The sequence below is a fragment of the Anastrepha obliqua genome, chromosome 5 (assembly GCF_027943255.1).
Source record: "Anastrepha obliqua isolate idAnaObli1 chromosome 5, idAnaObli1_1.0, whole genome shotgun sequence".
NCBI lineage: Eukaryota > Metazoa > Arthropoda > Insecta > Diptera > Tephritidae > Anastrepha > Anastrepha obliqua.
In genome coordinates, this window is record NC_072896.1 from 75,506,770 (window position 1) to 75,525,866 (window position 19,097).

Consider the following 19,097-nt stretch of genomic DNA (forward strand, 5'->3'; position numbering starts at 1 on the left):
AAATAAAAACCAAATTTTATACAATTTTGAGCATTTCTATTGAGTCCTCGTTTGGCCAGGGCAAGTATGTGTGGGTTAATATACAATACAAAAAAAGTGTTTTATTCATCAGCCCTCGGTGCTATTAATCGCCTTGTTTTCCTTTTGGCAAGCACTGTTTGTGCTTTCCTTATTCGCTCTTTAATATCTGCACTGGATCCTCCGTTCGCCACAATAACACTGCCGAGGTAAGGGAAAGAATTAACTTGCTCTATCGCATATCCGTTTATGGTGAAGTTTGCAGTGTTATATACTATAACTTTCATAGCCTTGGATTTTGCGATATTTATTTTCAAACCCACTTTGCTTGCATATTGAGTGACTGCGTCCAGATTCGCTTGCATGTCAGTATGATTATGCGCCAGTAACCAGATTTCGTCTGCAAAATCTAAGACTTCTAGACGATCTGCGAATACATCTTTTCATTTTGAGGGCCGACGTCAGTATCACAACAGAACTATGTTAAACAGTAGGGGGTGAAGTACGCATCCCTGGTATACGCCTTTTTCAGTTAGGTTTCGTTCATTGACCATCCGCTCGTGAATAACTTTGCGACTGGCGTCTGCATAGAGTGCCTTTACTAACCTTTTGAGTTTTGATAGCACGCATCTCATCGCTTCCCAAATTGCACTGCGTTCTAGGCGGTCAAATGCTTTTTCGAAATCAATAAAAATAAGGTAGAGTGGGAATCACCATTCATTTGCTTCCTCAGCGAATATTCGTATACAATTTATATGATCCACGCATGATTTTTGCCGTCTAAAACCTGCCTGTTCTTTCTTTATATTGCGTAGCTAAACGTTTGTTCATTACTCGTATATGGGCAATTACTTCGTTCGCCATGTTTAGAAGGCGTTCATTGATATTATATATATGAATCGGCAGTAATAACTGACTTCTGATCCATAGGTGAGCGAGCATGCTGCCAAAATGGATATCCCTTACAATTCATACTGTCATAGCTGTGATCGACCGGAAAAAGAAAGCTATCTTCCACTTCCTCTATGAATGTCATGCCCTACCCTATGGAAGGTTAGGATGTTAACCCTTGGCCAACCGCTTTTTGAGAACCTAGAAGAGGTGTAGGAATAACCCGTACAACTTATTGGTGGGAAGAATATGGCAACAAAATGGTGCAGAAGCGTTAATTGGATTCTTAGAGAACCACCACTTCAACTAACCAACCCAACCAACCACTTTGAGAATCTTCATTTAAAAAATGGTTGAGCGGATAGTCTCCGCTGCTAGTTGCCTTGACTTTGTAATATGATTACTTATAATTTTATTCCAAGTAAATAAGTAAGTAAAATAAATAAAAAATTACTATTTGGCCAAGCCTCTTCTCATGCTTTGTACAGTTCACTTTTTACGAGTAACTTCTACGTTTTGATATAAGCCATCACCTTCTCCGTTATCAGCAATTGCAGTTATCGCTGCTGCCAAACCTAATTTACCAATTTATTTTTCCAACAGTAATTCTATTCGTAATTTTCTGCAGTGTATCGTTCATATTTTCACTTTTAATTTATATAATATTTTATATTTTTCCCAAAAATCATTTATCTTCGTAAATTTTTTTAAAACAAACATTGTGACCTCAAATACCTATACCTACATATTTCATGTTTTATGAGAGCTTCAACCAAATCTCGCACCTTGTTAGAATGAGTCTGAGCTATAGCTGTTTAATGTTACGGGGGTTACCTGTACACAACTAGTTGGCAGGGTTATTTTAGTATACAAACAAGTAAACTTAGCAAAAGTGTTTGCAACGTAAAATGTCGTTGTATATACGAATATATCTACGGTATATGTAAATACTATTTGGTTGTTATTACGGACGAGATGTGCACTAACTATGTACAAAATAATTACTTGCGGAGAATTAGTTCCACAAAAAATGTGTAAAATATATTGTAGATATGGAGAAAACATGAGTTTTTTTTCAAAAAATAATATATGTTAATTATTCTATTACCTCGTTAGTCTAAAGTTATATAAGGTGGATTACTTATATTTTCCCACAGAGGCCGCGATATGTAGTTGGTACAAGCTTCAGTGCTAATCTCTCTCTCATAAAATGGAAATCGGGTGCCAACTAATGGCTGAGGAAAAATTTTGGATGGCTGTAGATTATGGATAAGTTTTCCAGACATCCAATTAAGTAAGAGTTTAAGCAGCGATGTCGGCAAATGAAGTGTTCAACGCTGTATACCTCCTCCTCGTTCCTTTAGCTACGGCAATATTCATTAGAGTGAAACCCCATACGTTTCCCATGTGTTACCATTAGGCAGTTCCCGATGGTGATATAAACTACTGTACCAATGAAATTTCGGTTTAGATTCATGAGGGACCTAGTTCTGTCTTCATTCCAGAATTCTTCAGTTATTGCTAGCTTGCGCGTAAAACGACCTGATCCGAAACTTGTTTAGTAATAAAGAAATACCAAAATACATACCCCTTTACACCCATTGTTAGGTGTTTAGCTGAGCTCATCGAGACCTCGGGGCTTACAGTTTTAAGTATACTCTGAACGAGAACGACATATGACTTTGATGGATCAGGAGCTTTTTCATGACAGAAATACACTCGGAGGTTTGCCATTTTCTGCCGAGGAGCGACCGCTAGAAAAACCGTTTTCTACCATTTGCTGTTTCATGTCCGTAAACTCGGATCTGGCCACTTCACACATACTGGACAGAATTGGTGTGCTCTCTTAGCTACCTCATCCGTGCCCAGCAAAGTTTCTATATCCAAGGACCCAGACAACACTCGTAGTACACCGCGTGGGGCAGTTCATTTAAATAGTTCCAAGTTCAATTTAGAGTTTTAATATCTGCCTGATTGTCAGAATAGCGATCGGTTGTGCTGCAACAGACGTGTCCCTCACCATAACACAGCCTATTTTATAGCTATTAACTCGGTAGTGAGGTATTCGTAGTCTATACCACTGTAGAATCTTTATCCAAAACTGCGAAACTTACTCTGGCACCTTAAGTATGTGTTGAAAGAAATGTTAAGAATACATTTCGCTTTCATTTTTTCTTCCAAGCTAAGTTGCACGCAGAGGCAGTAATTTTCTGACCGCTGTATTACTCTACTCGTAAATATATGTAGAGTGCTTATATTATAAAATAACCAGCAAATAAAACATTTGGCCACCTGCCACAGATCAGGCTTCCATAGCCTTGTTAAAACACTTTTAGTCATTGAAGTCACCATCCGTAATTGGGGCAATATTTCGCTGTGTATTAACTGGAGGGCAACGGGAGTATGCAAATGAGACAAGCTCATATTGCCTTATATCCAGAGTGTCCAAATATGTGGCATATGGGATTGTTATCAATTTATGGAACTGGTTATTCTTCATTATTCAACTACCTGAATGTGATCGGCAAGCATGTATTTCTTTTTCACCTGCTTGTCTTGAGGAGTATTAAGCATAAAGGATGTCGTTTTTCTAGCATTTAAGCTGGGTTCATTAGGTTTCAATATGAAACTTTTGAAAAATATGCGTTAACAGATAAACATCTGAGCTGCGTTGTATGTGACGGGCTAAAAGGAACCAAAGGCTCTTTGGTGTTATTTTTAAAATTTCGTGTCTAAGGTTTTAAAGATTTAACCTGTCTTCCACTGTTAAATTCTATATTTTTCATTGAATTAAGTATAAGTCTCTTTGGTTCTTAAAGGGTTTTTCAATTGGCGCGGATCGATTTTGGCGCCCAATGGCAACCATTTTGTTTTGGTGACATCTGTCAAATCTTTTGTTTATTATTCAGTTGTTTATGCCAAATCATCATGGCAAGTTACACGATTGAACAGCACGATTGAACTCATAAACCAAGTCATTAAAATAGTTGAGTTTTACAGACATGTGAGCACTTATTCCATTGCCCTGAGAAAAAGATTAGCCATGCTGAAAGTTTATCCAAATCGGATTTTACTCACTAATTTCAGTTTAAATTTAACCCTTTTCAAAGTGTTTACACACAAACTATTTTCAAATTAATCTACAATTTTTTAAGTTAAACTAAACCATTTCCTAATTCAGTGAAACTTCATTCAAATTAGGTTAAGCCTTTTTTGCAATTAATTAAATAAAATTTAAAATGTCCCATAGTTACAAAATTTATTTTCAATTTCAAAACTTTTAATTTATTCTGTAAAATGCCAAATGCTAGTTTCCTCATCGGGAAAAACTAGAAAATACTCAGAACCTTTTATTTCGCCTAATTTTAAAGAATTTTATTTTATTGTATTTGCAAAGTCCTTCATTTCCCTTTCAAAATATATTAAAAATATTTAAATTAAATAAAAAATCTAAATACGCACGTACATACTAATTAAGCAGCTCGTAACCAACACCAAATTTGTTTCGAAAAAACATCTAACACTGTCAAACTCTGTCCTCAATGCATTCCCAATTTGCTTAGCACTCTCAATACTAATTGAGTGCTCGTTGGTTGCGGGGCATTGAAGCGTACAAAGATACAGTTCTTCTTTGCTTTTATTTTCTATTTGCTTCTTTTTTTTAAGTCGCCTCAATGAGGGAGCTACTCTGGTGTTGCAATAAAATTCAACTTATTTTTCTCTCCACTGCATCAAAGCATCAGTTTCTGCTGTGATGTCAAATGGATTTCCTTTTGCATATCAATGTGTGTGTGTGTGTGTAAATGTTCCTACCTGATTATAAATATATACCTATAGGGTCTTTCAAATTCGAGGGTATATATTACCGGTACTTTGTTTTGGCCGCGGTCAATGGCGACATATGTTACTAGAAAGTCTACAATTTACTAAAGTAATTAAGATAATAAAATAAAAATATAAATAATAAAAAATAAAATAATTAAAAATAATTAGAGCCTACTATAGAATATGTAGATGGGTGAAAATTCGCAATTTTAAAGAGTTTTTGACCTTTTTCGTCTTTCAAATTTTCCAAGAGCGCATCCAATTTATGTATATTTTGATGAAAAATTCGACTGGTTCGATACAAGACCTACATAAAAGGTTCAAGTACCAGCTCGTGCTGTCCATTCAATTGAAAATTCAACTGCTGTAAGAAAAAGCTGTACAAAATTATCAAAGTTTTTAACTGAAAAGCTCGATTTAGCTTGAATTTCGCCCGGCTTTTATCTATGAGAGCATCTCAAGGAAAGCACTAAGCTTAATAATAGTATAGGCATATGTAAATTTTCCGACTGTAGACTTGGCCATTTCACTAATTCACTTACAGTTGTATGCTAGCGCATCGCTAAAGCCGCATTTTATACTAATTTGCTGTACTTATTTGAATGTAGCTCGAAAAGTTATGGCGATCCCATTATAAAACTTACTGGGATTACTGAGCATGGTCCCAGCTATTAATATGAAATAAGAAAAAAATCTGTGTTGTTGAAAAGCAAACAAAAAATAATAATTTCCCAAAAAATGTTTTACAAAAAATATTTAATTTTTCCAATAAAAAATGTCTTTAATTGTATTTTATTCTCGAAATATTAAAGAGGTTAAAAATTAAAAGATTTCACTTAAAAAATTTTAAGCTAAAACTTCCATTTTCATTTGAGGGGAATAGTTTTCAAAAATATTGTGGAAAAAAATATTCAAAAAAATTTTTTTTAACAAATTGTTTCACCCTAGAACACTAAAAAAAGTGCATTATAAAAATATTGACAAGAATCGAATCTCTTTAAAGAACTTTGTGTCAACATTGAATAAATCTCAAAATCAAAACCTTTTTTGGAAAATTTTTTCAGCTTATTTCTTATTATACTCAAGCCTAACTTATATCAAATCTTAAGAAGAACTGACTACAATAGTTAAAATACTTGTTTGAAGAACAAAATTCAAAAAATATTTTCAGAAAATGTTTTTTAAGATTGTATATTTTATTTTAAAAAATGAAAAAAGATTATAAAAAAGTTAAAATGCACCAAAGAAATTTTGTTTAAGTAACTCGACACCAAAATTTTCCTTGAATCGGGGGTGTCCTTCAAACATTACGAAAGGAATGTTTTCATGAAAATTTTGTACAAAAAAAATCGAAAATAATATATTTTTAAATATATATAGTCTTCTAAAACTCAAAAAAAATTATTATAAAAATGTTAAAAAGAACCGAAGAGATTTCAGTTCAAACAATTCTATACCAAAATTTTCGTTTTCATTCCAGGAGATTGTTTTTCAAAAATTATAAAAAAATGTTTTCATAAGAATTTGTGACTTTCTATTTTAAAGCTCTACAAAAAAACTAGAATCGAAAATATTTCACTTCAACACTTAATCTCGAAATCTTAAATTTCTTTTTTTTTAACTTTTTCAGTTTACATTAAGAAGTAGTACCCAAGCCTACAAATAAACAATTTGTTAGACGAATTTACTACTACATTCAAAATACTTGCATTTAAAAACTGAAAAGAAACTCAAAAATTGTTTAAAAAAATATTTTCAAAAAAAATTTCCCGAAAATATTTTCAGAAAATATTTCCAGAAAATATTTTTTTAAGTATATTTTATTTTAAAAACTAAACAAAACGATCAAATAACCGAAGATATTTCGCTTTGAGTAACCTACACAAATTTGTTCAACCGTAATTGGGAGGGTGTTTTTAAAATATTATGAAAAAAAATATTTTCCTAAAAATTGTGTAGACAAAAATATCGAAAAAAAATATTTTTAAATATATGTTGTATCCTAAAACGAGAAAAAAAATATTATAAAAATATTAACAATAATGGAAGATATTTCACTTTAAAGAACTCTACGCGAAAATTTTCTATACCCAATAAATCCCAAAATCTTAAATTTTTTTGAAAACTTTTTACATTTAGTCAACTTTTAGATGAATATTCATAATGCTTGTACTTAAAGAGTGACCAAAAAATTTTCAAACATTTTTCAGAAAACATTTGTTTTTTTTTTTTTTTTGAAAAGTATAATTTATTTTAAAACTAAAACAAAGTTATAAAACCATTAAAAGGAACTAAAGATATTTCTTTCCAAAAAACTCTGCTCCATAATTTAAGGCGTGTACCCTTTTTCCAACAAAAAGTCTTTCTAAATATACTTGCATATTTGATCGTAGAAAACAAAGAAAAATTAAAAAAAAAATTTTTTAAATAAAACGAGAGAACAACATTTTGGCTTAAAAACTCTATATTGGAATTTGCAAAAATTATGAAGACATAATGTAATAGGAAATTACAACAAAAAGTTTCATGAGAATAACACAAAAAACTTGTTATATATATTTTGCCCTAAGAAGCTAAAAAAAATATATAAAAGCATTAAACAGCACCGAAGATATTTAAATTTTATAAACGCTATACCAAAATTTTCAAGATGAATAAATCTAAAAACTTGTTAAATTTTTTTCATAATTACCCCTTTTACTTCTTGTTATACTCATGCCTATAAATAAAGCTATTTTTAGAAGGATTAACGACAGTGTCCAAGCTGCTTGTATCACTTAACATGGAATCGCTCATTTGGAAATTATTATTTATCATTCATAAATTGGCACAAATTCACATACCATATATTTTTAAAGAAACAATGAATTCCCATTCAAAACTCATTCGTATTTAAATCGATTTAAAATACAAAAACTCGAATCCGAAAGACCCTATAGAAATATTCATTTTTAAACAAGTGTGTGCATAAGTGCACCTCGAACTTTTCCCTGACAACCCTATTTATTTTTCTCAAAGCAAACGCCAAACAGCTAACCAACTAAAAATTTCTACTCTTTTCTACATCTATTTCAACTTATTCGCACACCACACACCAATGCACACATACATTCATATATTCGCACATAAATGCAAACAAATTGTATGCTAACAAACACACAGTGCCCACAACACCCAGGTCTATCAGGTGACACGTTCGGGCCATGAGCATTGCGACGTTACAGAGGGTATACTATTGGATATAACGCCGCTATTTGTCGATGGCAGAAAGCTGGTGACACTCTATGATAAGGACCTCACCGAGGGAGTCAACTTGCTAATTGGTGAGTACCACTACGGATATATCAAACGCATGCATGTATGTATGTATGTATGCACCAAATGCTTGTATTTATTGTCCCATGCTGTTCTGTACGCCGTTGAGTTGCGTTGAGCTGGTGGCTTTACTGTTATTTGCTGTGTTTTACAGTTTCTTATATCTACTTATTTTTGCTTGTATTGCTACACTTAGTTGTTGCTGTTGTTGTCATTAGCTGCTTGCATGCTTTGCAATACCGTTGGGGTCGCTGTGCGGAAATCGCTCATACAGCAAACTGGCGTGTTTCCGGTCGAATCAAACTAAGAGCGACACCTCTGCCTCATTCGTCAAGGGGATACGAGTATTAGTGGCGGTGAGTGCTTCGCATGATCGAGTGTTGACAGCAAACGTATGTTGCTACGTAGGCATACACGCACACACTCGTATATATAAAAGGCTTAATGTACGCATATGTTGATGTGCGTGTGTGACTGTTTATTAGTCGTACCATCAGTTGTACGCCGAGGCTAATATTAAGTTAGCTGCGTACATATGGAAGTATATGCACTTGTTGGCCATTATACAGTTTTAAAAGCTAAAACGCTTTTATGTTGCTTTTTGTAGTGCTCGTGCATTTAATGCGTATTTGTGCACGCATGCAGGCTGCCTGGTTATTGGTTGGTTGGCACAAATATCAAGCCAGTCTATGCCCAACGAGCAAAACGCAGGCTTGTGAAGTCGTGTGGCACTCATCCTGGTTCAATCTGCAGCTGGCAAAGCGTTCGTGGCTGAGTTGTATCAGTTAGAAACTCCAAATAGAACAGCTTAGCCATTTGGGTCTTCGAACAACAACGCTTCCTCGATATACTTGTACACTAAGTAGCAAAATTATAAAAGCGCCACGGATTGATCAGTTTTAAATATTTATGTATTTATTTATGTTTTGATTTGACGGAGTCCTTAATACTCGCAGTCTCAAATATTGCACAAGATTTACAGAAAATCGACGAATTTCAATCACAGCTTTAAAACTTTTAATGCGAATAAGAAAAATGGTTACGCAGTTTTACAGTCTACAAAGATTTAATGAAAAAATCTTCAAATTCTTGTTGATTATTTATAATTTTTTTCCTGACGTATTTCGTGTTTTCCTACATAAAACACAGCTTCGTTTATCCATTGCATGGAAGAAAATGCATACCACAGTCGGCAAAAAACAAAAATTTTCAAAAACTAATGCGAATTTGAAGCTACTTTAGACTTCCATAAAATTATAAAAAGTGGCGCAAAATTATTTATCGGAATACGTTAAAATTTTTGCAAATGTCATCATACATCAACCATATTTCACACTTGTGAACTAGACAGCTGCAGTATACAAAGTGACAAGCAAAAGCGTGGAATAATTTTTGATCAATGATCGGCCGGTGGTGACCAATGATCGGCCGCAGCGTGAATATCGATGTCGATTTCGTAATCGTGTCGCGCCTACTCAGCAAATATTCCGGCGCTTAGGCAGTTGACTCGAACAGATTAGAACCACATGATACTTTCCACGGCGTGGCCGCCACCGGACTAGTCGTTCGGTAGAAAATATCACTGATGTGCCTGCCGATGTCGCTGGGAACGAAGAAGCATCAACCAGACGAAAGTCACTCAATTGGACATCGCCAGACGGACCCCTACACCTACAGCGAATTTTGTCGAAAGACTTAAAAATGTTCCCGAACAAAGTGCAAACAGTGCATCAGTTATTGCTTGCTGACCGTCAGGCGCGTATGAATTACTGTCAAGATATTCTCAATCTCCACAAAGAAGAGAACGATTTTGTGACGAAAAACAGTATGGGCACCGAGGCGCATTTTCACTTAAACGGTTATGTCAATAAGGAGACTCATCAGTTTTTGGGGCACTGAAACTCCGTGTGTGATACATGAAGAGCCATTACATCTACTCAAAGCCACTATGTAATGCAGCGTTCACCAGTATGAAAGGAGTGATTGGACCGTATTTTCACTATTACTGACGAACGCCAAAGGCCGTTATAAACGACTTTTTACCGCCAAAATTGGATGAACGAGACTTACTAAATACCTGGTTTGAACAAGACGATGCAATCGCACACACAGCACAAATCACAATGGATATTGTAAAGGAAGTGCTTCCTGGTCACGTAGTCTCCCGTTTCGGGGATTTGGCATGATTAACAAGATTGTCCAATTTAACCATCCGAGACTTTCTTCTCTGGGCCTACTTGAAGTCGCCGGCTCAGGAAATCGGAGCTTTAGGGAGAATATTCGACAGAAATGCGAACAGTTATCACCGGAAATCTTGATAATTCGATGAACGGCCGGAAATGTGTATCAACACCTACGGTAGCCAGTTGACTGATATTATCTTTTCCACTTGACAGAAAAAATTGAGAAGCTGCAAATAAAGATTTGCATCTCCCGAAATATTGTGTTTTTTTTTTTTTTTTTTTTTTTTTAAAGTTATTAAAAATTAAAGGGATTTATTAATTTTGAGCCACCTTGTGCTAAAATTTAATGGACCATAAAACTGAATCACAAGCAATTTTCTCAAAATACTTTATAGATTCTGTATTTTGATGGAAATTTCATGAATACTTAAAAGTTTTGCTCAAAGTTAGACGCTTGGGTCTTTTGATTTCTATTATAGAATGATATGTATGTATATATTTTTATAAAAAAAAACTTGATTAAAATTAATTTAATTTGATAAATACAATATACCATAGTCAAAACTTTTCAATATATGCTGGCCTAATTATTATATGAGTCACTTAATTAAAACAAAATCAGCAGAAACTATATCGAATCTTTTCAGGGCTGTAGCTTTAGTCGTATTCGATTGTCATAACTTACCTAGGCTTAGGCTCGAAACTCCCAACTACAGTCTTGCCATCACTAGCGTATATCTGCCATGAATCTGCCGTAAAACATTTCTATGAAATACTTCAAAAACCGATTTATCGGACTATTTCTTTCATGAAGGTGGGTGGTTTTATTCACTTTCAGATCGAACTTCCAATAAACCTCAAAATAGTAATTTTCACAATTTCCTACAACAACTACAAAAATTTCTCTTCAAAACTCTGTATCCCGTTGATAGGTTTAAAACAAGCCGAATCAGCGGCAGACAGAACCTGCCGTTTGGCTCACGTGACAGTCTACATATTTGATTAGCAGCTGGAAATCTACCAACAACTTAGTAATTTTTGCGCATATTTACCGCGTAGCTACTATGAACTCTATACTTGCAAACGAACACTCAAAAGCACTAACAAAATCAACATACATATTTACGTTGTATCTATGCATTAGGCGAGCACTCTAATTTCATGCACCTCGTTCACATATGGTGCAGAAAGTCTTAATGAAGTTGTCATGGCAAAATTTCTTTATATATGTATTATAATCTATATAGGGTTTTCCAAAGAGAGCGAGATGATTTTTTATTTGAAAGATGCATGCCATTATATATATATATATATGTAATATACAATTCGCGCTTTCACCCTTTATTGGGCGCTTCGCTGAGCTCCTCCTCCCATTTGTATTGTGCGTCTTAATGTTTTCCACAAAATGGTTTCCTGCAGTTTTATGCCACAGTTATGCCTCGAACAGCTAGTTATTTTTTAGGATTTTTCATGGCAGAAATACACTCCGAGGCTTACCATTGTCCGCCGAAGGGTGAACGCTATTAGAAAGACTTTTTCCATCATTTAATGTTCATACCTGGGGTTTCGAACCTGGGCACTACCGAATGGTAGTCACATACCAACCCACCCATTCAGCTACGGCGGCCGTGATCAATAGGTACGAATAACACATCGATCAAATGTCCAACGCGAACTCTGTGGCGCAGATTCGAGGCATCCAATTTTCAATGACTCTGCTTCTTAAATTTGCTTTTACATTTAAGCAGCGACCTAGGCTATATTGGAAAATCTTATGATGAAAGAGTTTACCAGATTCTAATCGAACGTTCTTCGTGGCACATTTACTTCACTTGCGTCTACGTTAACCATAATTTATTTAATATATACAATGAGTCAAAAAAATTTAGATTGTTTTACAATGTTCGCATGGTTTTTCATGTCCATTTTTTAGTTAGTTTTGTATAAAAATATAGTTTCTAACTATATACAACGTTAAAAAAAATGAATCACATTTTTAACAAAATTTCGAATTTTTTTCTCAGAATTTTCAATTTTGTTGAAATGGATAATATATCACAAATCTGGCATCACCCATATTACTTAGACTTAATGTCATTTATGTCAATTCATTAAATACACATTTTTTCACTTCCTGGTTGTTCAAATAAAGAAGAACACGTTCGAACAAGACTCTGCGATATTTTTAATAGGTTATGGGCCCAGCACGCTTCCACTGCGCCTGGATAGTTCCCATTTAACCCCAAGTGCGAAACAAAGAAAAGATCTTGACAACAGAAGAAAATAGAAATCCATAGAAACGAAAAAAACGTGAAGTGCAAACTGAAAAATGAGTTTTTCGGCAATTAGTATTGAATGTCTGAATAGAGAAAATGTTGATACCTGGAAAATACAGGTTGAGGCCATTTTAATAAAAAATGGGACGTGAATGGCAGTTGTATAAAACCAGAAGCGCCACCCGAAGCAGTGAACGAATGGATAGATAGCGATGCCAAAGCAAGGTCAGATTTGGTATTATCAATCTCTCCAACCGAATTACAGCAAATTAAACAATGTCGTACATCGAAGGATATTTGGGATAAACTTCATTCGGTATATCAATCCCGCGGACCAGCACGTCAAGCAATGTTGCTCAAATCGCTCATATTGCACAAATGGTATGCAGAATGGGTTATGGTAGTATCATATTTTAAGGCAGTAGAATACGCCAAAGATAGACAATGAAAACGGGCGTTCAAATCAAAATGCATATCGCGCACTTCATCTTCAGTGATGAGGCACATTTTCACCTCAGTGGGCTCGTCAATAAGCAGGATTGCCGCATTTGGGCAAATGATAATCCAAGAGTGAGCCGAAAAACCAATTCACTCACAAATAGTGACTTTTTGGTGCGGTTTATGGGCCAGAGGCATCATTGGGCCGTATTTTTTCGAAAATGAGGCCGGTCAGGCAATTACTGTGAATAGTGTTCACTATCGTGAGATGATAACGAACTTTTTATGGACCGAATCGGAAGATATGGATGTGGACAATATGTGGTTTCAACAGGACGGTGCCACTTGTCACACAGCTAACGAAACAATGGCTCTTTTGCGCGAAAAATTTGATGGCCGAATAATGTCACGTCGCGGCGATGTCAATTGGCCGCCAAAATCATGTGATTTGACACCGTTGGACTTCTTTCTTTGGGGTTATTTGAAAGAAAAGGTGTACGCCGATAAGCCAGCAACAATTCAAAAGCTAAAAGATGAGATAATTCGGCACATTAACGGCTTGGAACCTCAATTATGCCTCAGCGTCATCGAAAATTTGGACCATCGGATAGAGGTGTGCCGCCGAGGCCGCGGCATTTTGACAATATTCTGTTCTATACGTAATTGAACTATACCAGTATTATCGTAATAAAGAGAAATGATAATAATATCTTAAAAAAATTGAATTTTATTCAAAATCAACACCGGCCCTTAAAACTTAACCACCCTTTAGAAAAAACTTTTCCGTATTGTTCAATATCCCCAAAACTTTATCAATTGTTCCATGAAAAATACTGGGACTATTGAAAAAAAGGGTCACTGTGACAGAACTTTTCTGACTGACTGTATATATATAGTACATATATGTGTATATATCATATGTAATAAAGTTTTATCATTCGACACGCTGCTCAAATGTGTAACTTGCCATAGTGATTTGGCATTAATGCCTGAACAGAAAACAACCGCAAGAGCAACATGGCCGTCTCAGCCTTTGAACATTAACCCGTCCCTATTAGAAAACCCTTATTGCCAGATAAATGCATGCTTAACTAGCAGATTTGAAGCAACATATGTACATATGTATATGCATGTGCTAAAATGTGAAATTATTATTATTTTTTAATAACATAGCAGTGAATGTTTTCACCACTGCCACGCACATTTCAATTCTTTTATTTGTTCGTTTTGCAAACATTTACCTCAGCTACCCCACTTTTTACTCACTTTTAAGTACTCGCACATTTTCTAACAAGTATTCTATTGCAAAGCTTGCTTACCATATCCATTTGCTATACTCTTATTTCGTTATTTAGTGGTTTCCGAGTTGTGGGGCTCTCAGTGCGTTCGTCTGAAGGTTACCACAAAAACCGACAATTGTGGCGAAAGTGCTGAATGCTCTGGCAAAGGTGTATGTTACTCCAATCCCGCCATGGAGGAGTATGAGTGTCAGTGTTGCAGCGGTTTTGCTGGTCCCCACTGTGAGGAAATTGATGCTTGCACACCGAGCCCGTGCACAAATAATGGTATCTGCGTGGACCTCTCACAGGGGCATGAGGGAAATTCATATCAATGTTTATGTCCGTATGGTAAGTACTGCAACACTTTTACTATTTCTTATACAAACACACTTGCACTTCCTCACAAATACTCGTATGAGGGAGTGCGCTCATGCAGATAATCAAGTCAATTAGAACTAAGATCATTTTTCGTATAATAGAAGAAGAATTGTTGCTGAGAAGAATTTAAACTGTTCATATTATATATAAAAGATGATTTTTTTTTAGTTATTCTCTAAAACCTGCTGGGTGCTCGTTTATAATATAGTTATTTCCGGCCAGACAAATATGGGTACTGCTGTGAACGAATTCACAGGTAATCCTGGTGGGTGCTAAACTATTAACCCTTTCGCTACAAATTTAACGGGTAGCTTTAAAAATCCAATTCTTTCAATTCTTACTCGTATTGCTCCTAGAAATATCAGTTACTATTCGATTTATTTTATAGAATGTATTTTTTATCGAAAGGAAAAATGTATATTTTTTTTGTTTTATTTTGTTATAGGAGTATATATAATTTAGCTTAACTTAAACATAATTTAATTAAGCTTGAACGTAACTTTATTTAAAGTAACTTAAGCCTAACTTAACTCAATTTAAACGTAACTTCACTCAACTTAAACGTAATTTAACTTAACTTGAACGTAACTTCACTCAACTTAAACGTAATTTAACTTTACTTGAACGTAACTTAACGTAGCTTAACTTAAACGTAACTTAACTTAACTTGAACGTAACTTAACTTAGCTTGACTTAAACGTCACTTAACTTAACTTAAACGTAATTTAACGTAACTTAAACGTAACTTAACTTAACTTAATTCAGCTTAAGCGTAACTTGACTTAAATATAAAAGCAGCCTGCGGAATGGGAAACATGTATAATAGGTTTCTCCAGCCGTAAAGAACTTAGAGAGTATACTGAATACTAAAGTTACTTAAATTAGGTAAATTAAGAGCGGTGAGGTAACCACGTTAACTGATTAACCCCCTTTTAATTCAATAAACCTTCAAAAATATTTAAGCAATATTAATTAGTTATCAACGAAATGTGCACCTTTTAAAAGTTTGTTCAGCTGAGGGAGAGCAAAAGACTAAGTCTAGAGTTTATATCGATTTATTTGAAGTAGAGACTATTTAACGAGTTCAACGAAACTGATAATAAAAATATATGAAAAAATTGTGTGATCTTACTTATTTCCAATGATGCGGTAGACGCACGCTAATTTGATAGTTTGGGTAAACATTTTTAAGTTCTTACGTAACTTAAGTTAAGTTTACATCTGGAGTAACTACATTATAATTCACAAATTCTAAGAACCTTGAAAGAATTAATTTACTTTCAAACTCTTCTGCAAACGACATTTCTTTATTGAAATCTAACTTTAAACTTTTATTGAATGAATTGTTGAAGCGCTTTATTAATTATATTGGCTTTCCAATTAGGCTGTAAGAAAGTTTAAATTTTCTAGATTAAATAAATAAAAAATAAAAAAACAGAGAGACCTGGAGTGCTATGCCGTCTCCACGAGAGGGATAGTTTCCATGGAAAGATTTTTCATGGCAGAAATGCGCCCAGAAAATTCACATCAACTAAAGAGAAGCGACTGCTAATAAAACTACAAAAATGGTTAATATCCAAAGTGGGTACTGGACTCGCGATTATACTTCTACCAACAATAATATCCACGAAAATAAAGCATGTCGTAGACTTAGTATTGCAACAATTCTGTGACAACAAAGGCGTGGTCGTCCTCGCCTGGTTCGAACCAGTGAAGCCATAAAGCCGTTTGAGAAATAATTCGTAGAAATCCTCTTTGAGAGAAGAAAACAATGTCCGGGGAAACGAGCGTATGGACCACATCTATATCAAGACTAATTAGAAATGTTCCCCACATCAAAGCCTTCCGTCGCTCAAATGGTCATATTTTAAAAAGGCGCTTGACGAAAATTAGACCCTACAGATGCAAGCAGCTTCTTCGGTGGCACGTGGTCAATGGCCATGAAAATATTATTTTTACAGATGAGAAAATGATCACTGTTGAAGAAGTTTCTACTAAGCAAAACACCAAATCTATGCTAAAACCTCTAAAGACGCAAAATATGTTGTTCCAAGTGCTCAGCGTGGCCACCATCCAGCCTCCGTAATGGTTAGGTGGGGAGTGTCTTGTAAAGGAGTTACATCTTTTCATTTCTGCGAGAAAGTGGTTAAGACCGGGTCGAAAGTGTACCAGGAAGATATCTTAGAAGACGTGGTGAAGCAATTGAGCAGTGCTCTCTTCAATGGAGAGCGTTTAATCTTCCATTAGGATTCCGCTCCCGCCCTTAAGACAAAATCCACACAGAAGTGGCTAAAAAACAATATTCCTGGGTTCATAGCCGCAGAAGATTGACGGTCTGGAAGTCCAGATCTGAATCCATTGCACTACAGTTTGTGGTGAGAATTGGAGAACATGGCCTGTCGCAGCACTCACAGAAATTTGGAGAGTCTCAAAAAATATTTGATTCGAGCAACGAAGTCAATATCCATGGAAACCATGCGTGCTGCAATAACTGAGCTGCCTAATCGTTTGAAGGCTTGTATAAAAAATTGGTGACCATTTCGAATGAAAATTTTAATTTTTTTTTTAATATAGGCATTATTAAATAAAACTAACTTCATTAAAGAAAGTATTATAATTTCATATCTATAATGGACTTCACTTTTACCAGAACTTATGGCAGGAATAAATATATCAAATAGATTTACGCCTATTAATTAGTATTTTATGATAGTCAGTTTAATTTTAAATTTTCGACAATCGATAAATCTTGCAGTTTCATTCCACCTCTTTGCGTGCAGCTTAAGCGGTAATTTCACTAATCTATCACCGTTAACTAAATCTAAGTATATTTGCAAACTCTACAGCTTAATTCTACGCTAATTCACATATCCATCGACTTACTCATTTCACGACAAAGTATTCGAAATTACTTTTTTGCGCCATCATTTACTCAGTTTTTTCATTAATCCCATCTAATTTTGCTCTACAAAATTGTGTAAATACAAACTTCTAGTCTTGATGTGAAGTAGACTGAAGTGGATGGAAAAATCACAATTATCAGTTAAAATAATCCACCATTTTTACGTTTTCTAGCAAAGCTTCCATAGCCAAAAAGCAATATTATAAAAGCAGGGAAAGTCAATTACACTAAACTCACTTCCATCCGTTGAGGTACTCAGCCAGCTCAAATTTAATGTGGTTTTATAATAACAAGCTTTATTATTACTATTTTATCATTCTCCATCTGCCCTGACCACACTCACTCAGTGAGCATTACAATTTAGCCAACCAGCTAAAGGCAAGCCTACCCAACCCGTCAACCATTCAATTCAATTTTACCCGACTCTACCCAACCCAACCCCGATGCACAGTGAATGATTTTGCCAATGCGAGGGAACTTAATTGAATTTCCGACGAAGTTTGAGAGGAATCGATTTGAAATTTGTTAATATGCCATCCAATAAAAACTACTCATCCTCTTGTACAAATATCCCTTTTTTCTAGTTTTAAGGTTAATAAAACGTTTCTTCTTTACTAATATGTTTTCAAAGTAATATAATTATTGTTTTATTAAAAATGTTGGATGTAACTGCAGAGAAAATATGTTTTGTTGATTGTTCCAGGGTGGCATTTACTAATCAATGAAATAAAAATGAAAAAAACTCCACTTTTGAGCAACCTTTTTACTAAATAAAAAAAAAAATATTTCGAGTAATGTAAGTAAATCTTTACTTTTCGCGCTTCATTGCTTATCTATTCGTATAATTCAGCTGTCTAGTTCACAAGTGTCAAATATGATTGACGTATGACGCCATTTGCAAAAATTATAAATATTTCGATTGATGATTGATGGCTGAATAATTTTGCAAATGCATTTCAAATTCAATCAATTTAATCTGAATCAGAATGATCTTTAAAAATGTGGCATTCCAATAATAATACCACCGCTTCCATATACCAAGCTCCCTGCTTGTTAAACTACCTTTGTATGAAAGTATGAGATAATAACCCATTATGGCATACAATTTTCGCATGTTGAATTATGAATCTAACAGCAAATAACTTTCTTCTTACACAAGGAAGTATTATGAGAACCCTTTTTTAATTTTTTATTTATTTTATTTTAAACATGCAGTAAATAAAAGCTAGAAAAAATATAGGATATAGATAATTTACAGTTTGAAGTCGAAGTTCTTTTAAGCAATAAAAGTCTAGCGGAAATTCTAGTCAAAATTCCTGAAACTGCAAGGAGGAATTTAACTAGAATTCCAGCTAGAATTTTTTTACCTAAATAAAAACTTCGACTTCGTAGGAGCTTAACGTAGGTAAACATTTCGACGACTCCCTTGCAGAACATTAAAACTTATCCTCTCAAGTAAAATTGAGCAAACAATTACGCCGGTAATAATATGACAAGTAAACCATTTGAGGAACAACATCAAGACGCACGCGATAAATAGAAGAAAGAGATCGGCCAAACACCAACAAAAATGTGTAAGCGCCAATTATAT

General features: G+C 34.7%; 1 protein-coding gene across 1 annotated transcript in view; it reads left to right on the forward strand.

The window, feature by feature from the left end:
• The window catches only part of LOC129248085 (serine-rich adhesin for platelets-like), a 138,610-nt gene that overhangs the window by 72,278 nt on the left and 47,235 nt on the right, over window positions 1-19,097 (forward strand). Inside the window, exons 4-5 of the mRNA XM_054887519.1 lie at window positions 7,897-8,057; window positions 14,302-14,574. Coding sequence (XP_054743494.1) covers window positions 7,897-8,057; window positions 14,302-14,574 — 434 coding nt within the window. The remainder of the gene's footprint in view (window positions 1-7,896; window positions 8,058-14,301; window positions 14,575-19,097) is intronic.